General features: G+C 41.2%; 1 protein-coding gene across 3 annotated transcripts in view; it reads right to left on the reverse strand.

Moving 5' to 3' along the window:
• Positions 1–16,364, reverse strand: part of MME (membrane metalloendopeptidase) — a 49,277-nt gene that overhangs the window by 17,628 nt on the left and 15,285 nt on the right. For all 3 annotated transcript variants that reach the window (XM_074912536.1, XM_074912539.1, XM_074912537.1), the window contains exons 8-15: positions 15,991–16,056; positions 12,596–12,730; positions 10,127–10,228; positions 7,058–7,194; positions 6,870–6,963; positions 3,853–3,981; positions 2,845–2,943; positions 912–992 (exon numbers count right to left, since the gene is read on the reverse strand). In XM_074912536.1, the coding sequence (XP_074768637.1) occupies positions 912–992; positions 2,845–2,943; positions 3,853–3,981; positions 6,870–6,963; positions 7,058–7,194; positions 10,127–10,228; positions 12,596–12,730; positions 15,991–16,056 (843 nt within the window). The remainder of the gene's footprint in view (positions 1–911; positions 993–2,844; positions 2,944–3,852; positions 3,982–6,869; positions 6,964–7,057; positions 7,195–10,126; positions 10,229–12,595; positions 12,731–15,990; positions 16,057–16,364) is intronic.

Consider the following 16,364-nt stretch of genomic DNA (forward strand, 5'->3'; position numbering starts at 1 on the left):
AAAAAGAAAGAGGGAAAAGTACTTAGTGGTGGTGGTACTGATTTGCAACAGAGAACACATGGATCTGGAAAATCTAGTCTTCAGCATGATGAGCTAAGCAATGCATTGTTTGATCTACAATTAGAACTTGGTTTGAAGTGCTCTGCTACATCACAGAGGAGTTGATATTGTAGCTGGATATAGGTTAGCAGCTGTATAATTTTTTTGCAGAGATCTTTATTCCCTCTTTTTATATATATTTTGAGTGGAGTTCAGCATTTGTGGGTTTTGACCCTAACCTCTGGGAGGTGACAGCTTGGTGAGCTGCAATTCCACCCCAGAAAGAACACGTGAATAAGGCTCAAATGGTGTTTTGAAACACATACTTTGGTTATATGTCTCTATTTTTCAAAATTAAAACTTAGACTTCTAAGACACGTTCTGCTTGAACATACTCAATACATGAATGGAGTTGCTCCTACAAATGAACCTACAGGGTAAAAGAATACTGGGGTCACATTGTGCAGTGAAGAAGCTCAGATGCAGTTTAAATTACACTTCAGGGAGTAATTCCAACCCATGGATAAAGAGGCACAGTTAGGAAGCTATGGGTACCTGCATCCGCTTACCCAGTGCTATGCCAATCCGTAGCAGATTTAGAAATACTGAACACCACTGGCTCCATGTTTTATTCCAGCATAATTCCTCTAGAATCTGTACATTCCCTTGAAATACCACCAAATACTTACTACCACCTGCACTAGATCAGCTGTACTACCCTGGCTTTCCACACAGCCTTATCTGCACCCATGCAGCTGAGCACAGGGCTGAGTTCTTCTCTGCACATGCATCTGCTTTGGCTGTGAAGGCAAATTCACAATTTCTTCACTTAAGACCCATTTCTGATTATACCACCCGTTGTGGATACTCACCTCCTGGTACTCACTGTTCAGCTTATTGTCATCAGTCACGATCTCATCTGGATAACCAATCCTCTCTCTAATTGCTGTTGCCTAGGGACAAGATAATTTGATATGCATAGCAAATCCAGCCATATTTTTAAATCACTCATAAATTATCTAATGAATGCTGTATGGAAGCAACTGCAGAAACCCCAGTATGTTCATTATATATAGCTTTTGTTTACATTTTCTAATTAATCAAAAGCACTGTAAAATTTGTGGTTAATTATAAAAGTATGTTCTGTTCCTTCCTTTGTAAGTAAACTTGCAGAGATGTGCACAAGGCAGCCAGACACGCTTCAACTATGCTTTTGAGTTGAAAGGCTGGTTTAAACAAATAGTAGAAATCCTGAAATATTTGACATATTTTACAGCATCTGAAACAGAAGTAAGAAGTAAAACTGGACGGTTTTTTAACTTCAGTACATTATAGGAAAACACATTTTACAGATTTCCAGAAATGTGTACAGTTTGACTTGAGTTTGGGGCTGTATCTGTATTTCATAACTAGCTCCCACTTCTACATTGGAGTGAAATACTATTTTTAAAAAATGTTCCCAAATTTTGACAATTTAAGTCCTGAACAAAGTTTTTCAAACCAACCCTTACTCAGTTTCCTCTGATAGCTAAATATTGGTTTGTATTTGATGGCAACATCAGGAGTAATTAAAAAAAACACAGAACAAATGATTCTTTGGCAATTTTTTCTACCATTTCCATATATATTCATCTTAATAAATTTAGCAGTAAAATCACATTATTTATACAAATAATTTTGTGATGTAGGCTATTCCCACAAACAACTGAGCATTATAAGCAACACATGGAGCGCGTGTAGGTTTCTGATCCTAGCTTTTCAGGCAGTTTGCATGTCATTTTGGCAAATAAATTGTTCTTAACAGTGGAAGTATCGCCTAGACTTTGTACATACACTGTCTGTGTCTCATCACAGTAGGGAAATTTTTTGGATTTTCGGTTTGCTGCCTGCCTTACACTGCCATTCCTGGTCTGAAGTTCCTGTGTGGTTGGATCTGATCAGTATGTGCACCTACAGAAACAGCACTAGGAAAGCACATCAGCACCAGTTCACACAACTGTATCTGTGCTGTCTGAGCACACCAGAATCAGTATAAGCCCACTGGATGCTGTGACTGTCTCAGCAATCTGTTGCATTAGTAGCTTTTTGCAGGCTATACAGTCTAGAATTGTTTGATAAACCAGTAATATTTGGATAGTTATTTTAAATGGTTTTTTCTAACCAAGATTCTGGAGGAAAATCTAGGTCCTACTTTATAATTAATAAACCCATGATATTTTCCAAGCTTTTCTAATATTAAATTTTATTTTGAAATTATAATCAAAAATACAAAATTGAAGATTTGTTATTATCTCTACCATTTAACAAAACAGAGATGTAATAAATAGTTCTTTCAGTTGCTTCACTCCCAGTTCAGGGCTCTCTACAGTTGATTTCTGTTACTCCAGAATTACACGAACTGTCTGAAGCTACGTCTTCCCGGGAAAGAGAACTCACTGATGCTGTCCCGCCTGTGGTTCGACTTTTGTTCTCGTCCTATTGCTCCTAAGAGCCGGTCAAAGCGCCACAAATCATTCCTTCTCATTTTCAGTATTACTTCCTGGTAGATATTCATTATCTAGCCCCTTAATCACCAATTTGCCTGGAAGGTCTTAACCTTGTACATATATTCTTTCTATTTTGTGTGCTTATCCCCACAGAGGCCCCTTCCCATGTAACCTGGATCTCCTACAGGAAGCCTGTGAGCTGCTGTGCTGATATGAACACAGATATAAGTTGGTTTGTATATATAAAATTTTATTGCCTTTTTTTTTCAGGAAAAACAATTGAATGCTGATTTTTATAGAAACACAAGATTTAACTTACTTTTTGTTCTGCTTTCTTTTTGGTTTCTGCATCCATCCAGGTAAGTTCATCTAAAGTTTTTATAAAAACATCACGTATATCTGCAATCATTTCCTCAACCTTGGAAAAAACATCAGAATGTTATAAATCCACATAAAAGGATCCATTTTTCCACACTCATAGTTTGTTTATTACAGACTTGGATCTCCTGCACCAGCTGCTTGAGCATATGCTCTTTATGGGCCACGCTCAGAGCCTGGAGCTCAAGTTAAGTAGAATGTTTAGCCTGTCCTGTGGGAGGAAAGGGAATGGCCCTGAGTCATGGGGCAATGCAATTTAGTTATTCAGGTTACAAAAAAACCTGACAGATGACCGTCCGTTGGATGTTGTGCATCTGATCAAATTATGGTGTATATGTCAACCCCCCCCAAAAATGGTGTATCTTAAGCCTGGATTACACTAGGACCGATAGGCATTAACTAAGGCTTAATTTCGGGTTAATTTTCAGGAATTTTGTGTGTGACTGAAGACAAACAGCAGCAGCCGATTGTGCCTGTGCCCCACGTTGGCAGGATGTGATCTAGTGCCAGTCTGGAAGAACCCGCAGCGAGGGTCCCGTCGGTAAGTGCCGCTCCCCGGCGTCGGGGCTGGCTCGCGCGGCCCGTGGCCACCTGCCCGCGGGGAGAGGCTGGAGCTCACGGAAGGGGTGGAGCAGGCAGGTGCCTCTCGCCCTCCAGGTGCCCACATGCCATCTCTGTGTTTCGGGTGTTGTTTCCCCCTGGTGACCTGCTGGAAGGCAGGCTGGTGCAAGGCCAGTAATGGCCAGGGACTTCGGAGCAAAGGAGCAACTCTCCCAGCACCTACGTGCTTGCTGCTCCGCAGCAGACCCTGAAACATCGGGGGCCTAGGCAGTGACCTGCTGTCAAGAAAAGGTTAATCAAAAGTGTGATCAAAGCTGTGTAAAGAACAGTGTGGTGACAGTAAGTGAGGCTGAGATGGCACACGGGCTGAGTTTGCTAAAAGCTTTACCACGTGTTTACTGTCTCCAGCAAACGCCTCCTCCACGTACAGCCGCCCCACCGCGCTCTCCATGTTGCCGTTGACGTAGTTTGCGCAGCGACGCCAAACAGCAGTTTCTGATGTTGTGCCGTAAAGTGCCTGCGAAACAGAAACATTAGGTAAAAGAGTGACACCAGGGCCTGAGTGAAATGAAGGAGAACGGCGAGTGCCTGGCGGATGTGTGTTTCAGAGGAGCCCAGTCGCCCTGAAATACCTGCATTTAATTCACATCTGGGTTTGGGGCAGGTAGGTGTGATGGGAACAGCTGTCACAGGCTGAGGAAATACAAGAATCAGTAGCAATGTTCTTTATCCTTGCAAAACATGAAAGGTAGAGAGGAACTCTAAAAGCTGGGGATGGGAGAGGTTAAAGAGAACTACCCTGACACAAAGCTTTCGCTGTTACAGGGATCTGTACTGCAGTTCCAGCTCTGACAGGGCCATGGTGATTATGCAGCAGGTTAATTTCTGCAGTGGTAAGATTGTGTTTTCTACCCAACCAGCAGCTTCTGTCAGAGCCTCCCACCTTCAGGAGTTTGCAAAGTAGAAGCTCATCTACTCTGTGTGATGTTGCTACAAGGTATGCAAGGATTTTGTCATGATAATGAGTAAATATGTGATAAAGCTGAGTGGATAATACAAGAGTGTGACTCCTAATGCAAGGAATACAGCGGACAGTGTCACCACAGGGCAGCTCTCTGAAATCACACTCTATAATGAAGTTTATGTTCCGTAATGAAGCAGTTACACATCTCTTCAGAGGTACAGATCAATGACTTCTGGTGTTAAAAGCTCTGTAACTGCTACACCTGGAACTGCAGTACTAGGAAAATGTTTCTTTTCACCCTAAAGCATTAGGGACACAGGAATGGTGTTTTGAAAATGTTACCAGCACAGCACAGCACAGAGGGGTCTACTGCAGGTCTCCCTGAAGAGCCTGAAGAGTGATGCTGGAGCTTTCTGTAAATCATTACTGACAAATAGCTGAATAGACTAGAAAAATCTGCCCGTCCTTCATCTGTTTCTCTCCTAGATCCTCCCTGCACACAAACAGGTGGCTCAGTAGTCATCTGCTTACATGGCAAAAGCTTATATAGGAAAAGTAAATACAACCCCTCTCCCCCAGAACTTAAAGCAAAACTAGTAATGAACATTAGCAGTACTGAATTTAATTAAAATAATAACTAACTCTGAATGACGATGCAATGAAGATTCTGTTAGATCCCTTTGTGCTGCTCAGGCTTACCCTAGCCAGTCATTGGCCCCTTGGGTAGAGGCTGCTTGAGCCCGTGGGGGACCTGCATCAGGCCAGGATTGCCCTTCCCTTTTTAAGTAAGCCTAGTGTTAGCAGAGGTGCACAAGAAAACCAAAGCGGTGCTTTCTACAGCAACAGAAACTTACCTGCTTATTAGTAAAAATAACATGCAATTAAAATGCATTACTGTGGATTTGTACACGTACAGTGCTGTTGTATCTGAAATTACACCTGATCTCTTGGGGCATAAATTCTCAACTACAACATTGTAGGGAACAGGTTTTTTCTGTTTAAAGAAATCTTGCAAGAAAAGAAAGATACTGATGCTTTTTTTTTTGGTGGGAGTAATTGTATCCCGAGAATACAGTTGCAATAGCTGTGCACCCCCACACCTGGGCTTCCTGACAGTCCATCTGCTGGAAGGGCACAATTTTGAAGAAATGTTACAGGGAAAACTGACAATTTGACCTTGAGATGGAGAACCAAACATAAGTGATCTAGAGTGGCAGCGCAGCCCCTCAGTAACACGTGAGGCCTGTCTGCTTGTGCAGTCTGGTCACGTCAGGGAGGTCTGTTTGCTGATTCCTTAAGGAATTGGTTGCAGATCCAGTGATCTTTCTGCTAGGACTCTGGCACTTTCTGTAGCACAGTTTGAGCAATCTGTATTTAAAGCAAAGTTTTGAATGAGTAAGTGACCACTTAGCCACACAACCCAGAAAAAAAAAATGGTCTGGGAGATTTGTGGAATGCCATAACTGTCCTCACATTTACATCTGAAAGCGAACTTAACAAGACAAATGCTAATCTATTTGCACTGCATTTGGTGTGAGAAGCTCCAGCTATACTGTAGCACGTGTTATTAATTAGCAGACAATTGTATGTTTTTATACATAGACTATGGTAAAATCTTTTTCTGTTGTTCTTTCAAACTTTGACATTTTTCTAAATGAAAATTCCTCAGTGAAGTCCTAAGATGTTGTGGGCGATGACTTTAGTTTAGAGAGTGCAAAGTGTAGTATTCCCTGATGATGTAGACTAAGCAAATATGAAGCTTTATATTACAATAGTTTCAAACTTTAAAGACTAGTAGAAAAAGCCAAATAATCAATGAATAAGACTGCCCTGTTCAGAAAGATAAAACTGACCGAACACAATCCCCTTAAAAAGCTCCGTATGTGTGTTAAAGTATTTCTTATGTCACTAGCAGATATAACAAAATGGCATTAACCTTTTTTAATGGAGCTGAGCAAACTTTAAAAGTATGAAGTTCTACCGTGGAAATACAAAGGACTTCTCCAGTCTGTTTGTGAAACTGCTCAGCATTTCCTTAAAAGCACTAAAATATCTACAGGATCAAATGTTTCAAAATCAAGATCAGGCCCATAATGTTTGACTTCGAATGTATTACTCTGGATGCTGAAGAGCTTGTACCAAATCAAACAGAACTGTAGAATAATCATTTTCAAATCAATGGGACTGTTCTGTTATCAAAATGGGGATTAATTTAGGTTCAGAAAAACACAGAGACCAAGTATCAGAACAGTACTTGTCAAATCCACTCCCGCTATCAAGCACATAGCGTATAAATCACGTGTACACTCCCGAAGCTTCAGCAAACACATCTAGCTTTTCTGGGCAAAATTCAAAATACATTACATTTTTATATACTACAAGTACATTAAAAAATCCACATAGATCATCTTTACAACTTAAAAAGGGATTAATTTCTGCACCTTACGAAAAGCATTCCTTGTGTCCTTGTAGTTACGGCTGAGACTGTTGACAAGATCCATTACAAATCGCCAGGTCATGTAATTCTGAAGGTCTCTGTTTAACAAAAAACCAATAATGAGCTGGTAACGTTTTTAGGCTTTTTAAGTTTATTGGAAATAAAATGCAAATTACATACCTACATACCTACCTGGGAGTGTATTTATTAAGAATAGACTTCAGCCTGATAAGGTATTCTGGATCATAAACAATGACATGTTCGGTGTTCTCAACATTAATCTGTACAGTTGACATTATATCATTTATGAATTTTGACCAGTTGAATGCCTGGAAAATCAATATGCATTATTACATGGTTAAATTGTACAGGAAGAGTATTTAGCTTTTTTTTTCCAGTTTAAGTATGTTTGCGTAACACAAATGCTCTGCCTTTAGTTTTCCTAATAGCTGCATTACTTGTAAGTGGAGTCATATCTGAGATAATTTATATCCTCTGTGCTCTACAATCCTATTAGAATAGGGTGGTATTTAGCAGAAAAGGTCGAGACATTGTTTTGATTTCAGACTAACACAATTTAAAGTGTTATGACCTCTTTCTTTTAGCCTGGAAAAGCAGAAACAGTATATTAAGTAAAATTTCAGTTGCCTTTTTGCTGTATTTGGCTAAAACCCTGATTTTCAGTACAGTCTGTCTCTGTACCTATGGGGTGATAAGATTTGTGGTATACTTGGCAATCCATGCTGAAGCATATGGTAAGGACTTGTTCTGAGGTACACTGAAGTCCATAAAAGGATTTATTTTAATAGGCTTTAAAACAGAGACACTAAATCCACTATCTATAATGCATTTTCCTCTGCATGCCACAGTACCAGGTACTGGAGAAGCAGCCGATTCGACAGCAGGCCAGTCTGCAGCATGCTGTGACAGACAAGTCTCAGACAAAGGTTAGAGTTCTTGTTCCTTTTGTCTCTCTAGTCCTAAATCCCCATTTTCTTTCATGAGGGGCCCACAGAACTTGCATGACCCAGTACCTATGAACGCATTTTCTGTTAAGTTTTCATTCTGTCATGTCTGTCTAGCCTGAAGAGAGCGTTATGTTAGTGAGTGGGCACTCTGAACTGGAAACTCTTACAAGTTTGCTGATAAGAATTTCCCTTTGGTAAGCCTTTGGTCGGGAATATCACGTGCCTCAGACAGCAGATGGGGAAGGGCCTGACTGGAGACCCGGGTCTGCTCAGGCCTCCTGCGAGCAGAGCCAGGGGTCTGGCGAAGGGGCCCGGAGCAACAGAGTAGTACTAATGGGAGGTTGTAACCTCTGCGTGCCCCCTAGCCAGCAAGGTCACACCTCCAGCTGATGTCAAGTGAAGTATTTGCACAAGCATGAAGCATGTTACTTGTCCTGCTCTGTACGATACCAGCTGAGAGCGCTCCTTCAGCTCAGATACTGCAGTCTGTACAGTGTTACATATTTCTTCAATCCCTCTGTTCACTTCTTGAGTAAATGACACTGAAGTTACAGCTAACTCTACATACACTGCTTCAGATTCTCCACGTTGGCCCAAGGTTTCCTAATCCATGGCCGCTGTGGATCACTGCTTGACTGAGAAAATGATTCAGAGCAGAAGATGGAAATGATCATCAAAACCCTTAGAGCTACTCAGTGCTTTTACCACACTGGGTAGGGGCTCAGTTTAGTAATGAAAAGGAAGGCATTACATTTAAGAAAAGCAAATAATCTTTGTACTTTTTTTTTCATTGATTTTAAAAATTTTTGTTACACCTATTACTTTGAAAAGTATTGGTGATTTTTCCCAGTCTGTATCTTTTGAGAGGAAAGTTTTATTGGAAGAGGTAATGTCTTTCATCAGACAAATTAATGTGGCTGAGGAAAGCAGATAAGCTTTCAGGAATAGAATCACTTCAGGTTTGAAAGAGAAGCAGCAAACTTCAAGCTAATCTTAGGAATAATTGCTGTTCTATCCTTAGACCATTACAACAACGCTACCAACTCCCATCATGTGTCTTTTGAGCATTTTTGGATAAATTTAGAGCAGATGATTATTGCTGATCTGCAGCACTCCCCAGGAACTAAAAATAACCAGGGCAATACCATTCTGTGACAGGAGAAGCTAGTTTCTGACATTATGACTGTAATGGTAGCTGTTCAACTAAGACCTGCGGGAGAAGGGAAATTATGAAACAAATTAAGCTAGGCAGAAGTGAACTGTCACAGAATTTGAAGTTGAAGAACTTAGTCAATAAAAATAGCGGTGATTATGAAACTGTGGTAAGAATAATAAGATTTTAGAGTACCTTGCTGGCCTCAGAAGACTCAATAATGCAGTCCTGCCAGTGAGGCCACAGTGCACACGCAGTGCTAACCTGCCTGCCCGGGGGCCAGGAACTGAGCGGGGAGTCATTTATGATAGAAACCATCCATGTCTGTGAGAGCTGATGGTACTGAGGAGGCACACCGATGTTACCAAGCCTTTGGCTATTCTGTAGCAGGACTTTGTGGTGCCATGAATTAAAGGTCATGCTGCACAAATGGTACGTGGCTCAGGGTGAGGGAAAAGGCAGAGCTGAAACATCCTGGGGGAGCTTCAGTGGGAGGAATGGGGAGAATTTTCCTGATTCGTAGTCATGACTGCCCGGGCTCCTTTCTGCTTGCTTTGGGAGCCCGTCTTACTGAGGGACTGCTGGAAAAATGACTTTTTTTTCTGAATCTGCAGCTCTGGATAAACAGAGAGGGTCTGAATAGTCATACTACAATGTATTTGAATCAACTGGTGGCTGCAGTCTTAACTTTTGTCCTGGGCTCTTTGGAGCTGCTGTGGTAATTAGCAATTAGGTAATTAGGAAGGGAACTTATTTGTACTCTGCAAAGGATATTCTCCTGGTTTGCAGCAAGGGTTATGTATGTGCAAGTTTTGCAAGATTTACCATCCTGAATCCATGAAGGTAAGCCAGAGTCATGATTTTTTCCCCTTGTCCCTTTCCACCTCTTCCTGCTGAAGCAGAGGGCAAGATCTGCCTTCAAGTTAGGAGCAGCAGTGGTACCAAAGCACAGCCTTCTACATACAGTTTAATGTCATCAGATGTTTAGGTAATATTGTGTGTACCTCAGGTATCCTGTTCATTTTCAAATATATCTAAACTCAAGAAAGAAATGTCTTTAAAAGAAAAAAGTCAGGCTTCATTGTTTAATCTCATCAGTCATAAATTAGAAGTTAAAATATCAGATTATTGATCACTCACCTTATGATCGATTTCCAGTGAGAAGTTGTTTTGGAGTTGTGCCAAGGTCATTTTATTGTACAGCAGAAGTGGATCATTTCTGTCTTCAGATTTTGTTGTTGCCTATCAAAGTTAATAATGAGGAAATTATTAACTACACTGAGTCAGTTCACAGGAATTTGATAGGTGGAAGTAAAAAGAAAGAAAATAAGTATTTCTGGCTTAAAATATATGTTTGCATTAACTGTAAAGTACTTACATGTAAATATGGACAGCGTTTTATAGGTAAAAAAACATATAAAAGGACAGATTGAATGAGCTGAGTTTCTGAGAGTAAAATGAAGCTTTACTTTCTGGATTTGTTTGGTGTTAGAGCATCCCCAGCTCGGGCTGTGCGGGAGTCCTGGTTGGAACACAGACCCATACCACTCAAAGCACTAAGCAGATGTTGCTACCAATAGATACACTCAACACGTGAACATGCTCATGATATTCGTGAGATGATGCAAGAAGCAAAATCCTGGGAGAAGGGAATAAAGGAGATGTATTCATGGAGTACAGGGCGATGTGCTACGGTGGGAATGCAGTGTGAGTGTCCTGAGCGGGATGCATGTGCTGTCTGTCTGGCAACAAACGTTCTTTCTGGAACTGCTGTATAGAAAGGGAATCATAGCTCATAACTCAAATAAGCTTTTTATTAGGCTGGGCAATGTGGTTCTGCACCAGGGTGTTAAAAATGTGCACATATTAACACCTGAATGGCATGACTGCACTGGGGCCGTTTCTTACAGACAATAAAACTGCCTGACTGCCACGGACCTGTGTCTGTGGTGGTGCTTTATGAGGCAAGTTAATCACCGGCGTCTCTAGACAGCAAATGTCAGCAGGGAGGTCCCTGGAACGGCGTGGGGACAGTGCAGACTGAGAGGAGGCAAAACCAGCACCTCATGGGAACCGCTCCCTTGGTCTCCGAATACTCTCCTGGGTATCTTTCTGCTCTTTTCCTCAAACACCAGTGTGTCCCTTGTAGGATGCTTCTGCAAGTTTCTGTAGTGCATTCTTGTCACCTCTTTCATACCTTTGTTCTCCTGCAGAAGTACCTTGTGTCAGGATCAGTGCTTCTCCCCTCATACTCCTCCCTCTTTTAACTTCCACTTTTTTTGGTGGCAGAGATTGAAAATGCAGGTACAGAAATTACTATGGGGAAAGAGTGATCTTGTGATCCGTGAGAGTAATTCGTGGGAGAACCTACATCACTACTGCCTCGAGTACTCTTAAATGACTCGTTCAGGAGCGAGAAGAGTAGATTTTACCCATTTAAACTGTTTTGCAAAATCAGTCATGCAAGTCTGATTTTATCTCTCTATTCCTTTTTAAAAAAGATTTCTGCTTCCACTTTCCTAATCTATTGTGCCTTCAGTATTTTCTTCTGTGTTTTCTTTAACAAATTCCCAAGAGCACAATGCCAGCTCTCTTTCAGCAACGTTCAGGCTGGTGCTGGTTTTGATGCAAGAGGTCCAAACCCAAGGCAATAGCAGCTTACCCACCACCAGCTGTGCTCTCTACCAGCAGCAACTGCTGTAGAGACGCTTCAGTTGTGGTTTCTTTTTGTACCTCCCTTTAAATCTTTCTCCAGTGAATTCCTTTTCTTGTAATAATTTTCCATCTCTGATCTAAGCCCAGAGGTGTGTTTCTCAGGAAAATGTGAAGAAAATAAAAATCAGATGGTTTTGGTTTATACAAATCAAGGGGAAAGGTCTTCCTCTGCCAAACACATGCACTTACTATCAATGTAACTTGAGAAACAGCTGAAGCTAGAAAACTTGTATTTAGCTTGTTTTATGGTCATCCTCCGCTTCAGGTCCTTCTGAAATGTTTAATAATCATAAGCCATGTTTTGGCTCGCGAATGCTTGAATTTCCATTTGTTTTCTCCATGCAGGTTCAAATTCTAGCTGTTTCTCCAAGCCATACTTAATGAAGAACGGTGATTAAAAATGCACTTGGAACAATGAGCACTGCGGGGCAGCTCGTGCAGGACAAACACTACTCTGTGTAGCCTGGCAGGCCGAGGGTTGGGAATCTACTGCTCTGATAACCAAACAGTCCATGGGGAACGGGCCGAAGGGAGACGAGGCCTGAAAGCATCTCCCCAAACCCACTTCCTAAACCAGACTGAACAGAAGCCAAGTCTGTCTTTCTCTTGCTCTCCCTTTCTTCTCTTGAAGGGCTTCTGTGAACAGATCAGGATAAAACTTTCTGCCATTTGGAAAACAGCTAACTCAAATATTTTCCCTTGTTCATTAGAAGGTGTGTCTGTCTTATTATGTGTTTCTCTTAGGTGTTCCAGGCCCCACACATTTTTGGTCAGCTTTTGGTTCCGCAAAATAACATTAGCGAGTAATTTAACAACTCAGCTTACAGTTAGCTTTCTTAGGTATTACCAAAAAAGTCAGTTATATAAAGGATACTTTAAAAATGTTTTTCTTACATTGGCAATCTCTTTCTCCAGGTCCATAACTCTTTTCATTTGTTCAGAAATACTGCTCTCGCTGAAAGAAATATTTCTTTCTTGGAGGATTAGTTTAGCTACAGAAATCATGAACTCAACATAGGCAGAACATGCCTGCAGGAAAAAACACAAACATTTTAAAGATGAAACTCTTCGAAGTACAGCATACCTTGATTATCTTTAAGATTTCATCTTCATTTCTATGAACTACACAGTTCTTCATCCCTTTCTTAAATAGTTTAATAGTCGTTTACTCTGATATACTGTTAGATCACAAATAGAAATTAACTTTGAAAATTCCCTCATGGAAAATTGCTGCATAATTTCTTCAAAGCTAAACAGTCTCAACTACTGCACTGTGTTTTCGTTATTTAAAATGAGACATTTGTATGTCCATATTTAAACCATCACCCATGTTTTTTCTAGCTCACTTTAATTACAACTTCCAAAAATACCGCTTCCAAAGAGCAATGTTCCCAGAAACATAAAACTGAGAGAAATGCTGATGGACTGTGTTGAATTAGCATTGTGGGAAAATTACTCCCAGAAGCAGTGTAGAACATTGGAACATTTAGAAATCATGGTGCTGTGCCTAAATTTAGTATATCTCGACACACCATAGACAATATAGTATAAAATTTAACATATCAGAATTCACCAAGGATAAGAATGGAAATATGGAAGTATATTCTCTTAAATGTGACGCTGTCAAGTATCTACAGATCTCATTGTATTTTATGGGACTTAGTATTATTCTAATTCCTCTTCAAGCCACGCTCATTTTTCTGTCAACAGAAAGGCTGTTTTGCTTTTAAAAGGCAAATAAAATACATTAATATTAGATTAGCTATCTAATAATAAATCTATTTTATGCAAAATAGCATGATCTACTAAAACAGTGATAAAACCTAGGATTAACAAGACGTGCCTGCCATCCGTGTTCCCAGCAGCAGCATTTTGGTACGTTCAGCTCCTAGGGCAGCAGGACGCAGCACTTCAGCTCCCTGTCTCCAGCCAGTGTGGAAGGCCCTCCCTGGGCAGCCTGCCCCGCCTGCCAGCAGGGCTGCACTGGAAAGCTCCCAGCACCTCATCAAAAGGGCCCACACCAGACTGCAGAAAGGCAGGTGCTCACAGCATCTTGAAGCACTGAGCTCTCAGTATTATTTTTAATCAAATCATTTTACCAGGAAGAGAAAAGCCCATGAAACCACTGCCAGCTACAAGAAGTCACAAAAGAGAGTGCATACCAAGGCTGTATATGTAAGATATCCAAATACAATTTATAAAAATTCAGTACAGATATTAACCCCACACCAGGAAGTCAACAGAGATCTTCAGGTACCAATCAATGGACTTAATTTTTGGCCTAAAGTGCAGATCATTGTATGGTCAGGTAGCAAAGAACTGTCAGCTAATTTCAGATGGACTGTATAAATACTCTCAGATATTTTAGTGGGAACTTAAATGTCAGAATAACTCCTTTATGAGCAGAGGACTCCTATATTTTACAGGAGAAAAAGATTTTTAAAATATCTCGTTCACAGATTCCACTTGTAGCTTTGTGGTGGGAAGTGCTGACAAAGGCAGAGGCTGAAGTGCAGGAGGCAGGTACCTTGTTTGCTACCTACAGCTCCCCGAGTGGAATGACACAGCAGGAAACAGAGCCAAGAAGAGGCTGCTGGCAGAGAGCAGAGACTGAAAGGAGGAACACCTCTCACTTGAAGTGTTCAGGCTTGTAAGAATGAGTCTGCCTTTCAGTGAGAAATCTCTCTTTTTTAAAAAATACTCTCCTCTCTGCATTCCAGCAGTAGAAAGTAGTATGATACTTTCAGGTAGGTCAGACTAGACCAGGAATTGTCTTTTAGTGCTGCAGTTGGTGTAATAACAAGGAAGGGAACAAATTGTGATACATCAGCCAGCTCCTAGAGGCCATAACACACGTGATAATAACGTAACTGAACAGTTAAGATGTAATAATTGTCTTTACTAGCATATGATCTGTAATTAAACATAATCAGTATTAGAGTATTACCTGTTAGCATGTCAGCAAAATACCTAAAACCCCCGAATGTTTTGTATGCTTTCTCATCGCTTCTGCATTTAATTACACAGAAGAAAACTGGCTAATTAAATGTTCCTGTGGTAGCAGTTTTGGCTACATCACCTCAGCAAATACATACACTTCAGCTCTCGAGTACCTAAAGCACACGCAAGATTAGCAACAAGGGATACACAGTCAGTGCTAACAGGTTAATGCACATGTGTCTGAATAACAACTAAACAGGGATTAAAGACCACATGAGATTTTAGGTATCTGAAGCAATTTCTGTGGTATCAACATACTTTATCTGCTGCATTTTCGTTCAGCTGTTGACTTAGGAGACTGATCTCAGATCTTTCATGCAGAAAACTGTCTTTGGTTCTTAATGGTTCTTTCTTTCTTTCTATCACATATCATAGGGATATGACTAGTCCACCTGGACTCCACTGACACCTGCAGCACTTGCCAATTGATACCAGTCAATCAGAGTTCAGAAATGTCACCCTTTTGTAGTGACAGAACAGGAGATCCATAAGCACTCATATCCTGTCTTAATGCAACTTTGACAGTTGTGAGGTGCCTCTCGACTCGGCGGTGAAGCCTGGCAGAAGCTGTGTAACAAAGCTAGATTGTTTCATGGTTATTTCCTTCCAAGAGGTCCTAAAAAGGCAAGTAGCTGTTCCTCTTCTGACTTGCATAGTCATACAGAAATGGTATGGAAATGCTGTTACTTTTCTTCTACATACATGCCCAGTGATTACAAGAGGAATGGACGAGAAGGGAGGCAGGCTGGGATGCCCGGGGTGTAGCCATGCCAGAGGAATGTGCCTTCCTCCCAGCCAGAGCAGAGACAACTGCTCCGTAGTTGCGGAGACCCCCCTCGGGTCCTAGTGCTGCCGGGGGCCTCAGACTGGGTCTCTAACATTTATGGTGAAATACTGTAACACCTCATCTTCAGCACACTTGTTCCACTCCCTCCCATTCTTCCCTAATGTATTTCTACTTGCCCTTGATCTTGTTTCTCTGCATCCTCTTCCCTTTTGGCTCCCCTGCCTTCTTGCACACTCACCCATGTTAGAACTTCTTTCTCCAGCCTGTCACACATACTGTTCTCACCTGCAGATCAACCCTGGTTAAATGCTCATCACTATTACCTTTCTGTTCCAGTTTCCCCGGTTCTCCCAGTGCTGTTTCCCAGGGGCTGTACTGGAATCCCTTTGGGGAAGGACCGTTCCTGCTCTTTGCCTATCCTCAGTCTTGAGGATACACCTGCCTTGAAAACACAGGCTAAAACTTCTAAACTGCAGCCAGAGATCTGTCAGCTTCACCTTACCTCTTTGTATGCACCGGTGCACTCATAGTAGTCACGAGAGGGCAGGCCAAGCCCAGGCTGATCAATCTATAAATTCAAATAAAAATTAAAAAGTGCTTAAGGACAAAATGGCATAGCACTGTACTATTTACAGGTCGCTGATGCTTCGCTCATCATTCACTAATGCCCTCCATTAATTCTTTTCACTCTCCTTATACTTTTCGTATACTTTACTCTCCTTATGTCTTTTCGGTCTTTTTTTTTTTTTTTTTTTTCTGTTGCTGAACAACACATGCTATGCGTAACCAGTGTGAAAACAGTGGATGTACAGAAGACAAAACAGCCTACAGACAAGCAAGGCAGTTACTGCATCTTTGAAATTCATACACGTGAGG

The sequence above is a fragment of the Athene noctua genome, chromosome 8 (genome assembly GCF_965140245.1).
Source record: "Athene noctua chromosome 8, bAthNoc1.hap1.1, whole genome shotgun sequence".
Taxonomy (NCBI): Eukaryota; Metazoa; Chordata; class Aves; order Strigiformes; family Strigidae; genus Athene; species Athene noctua.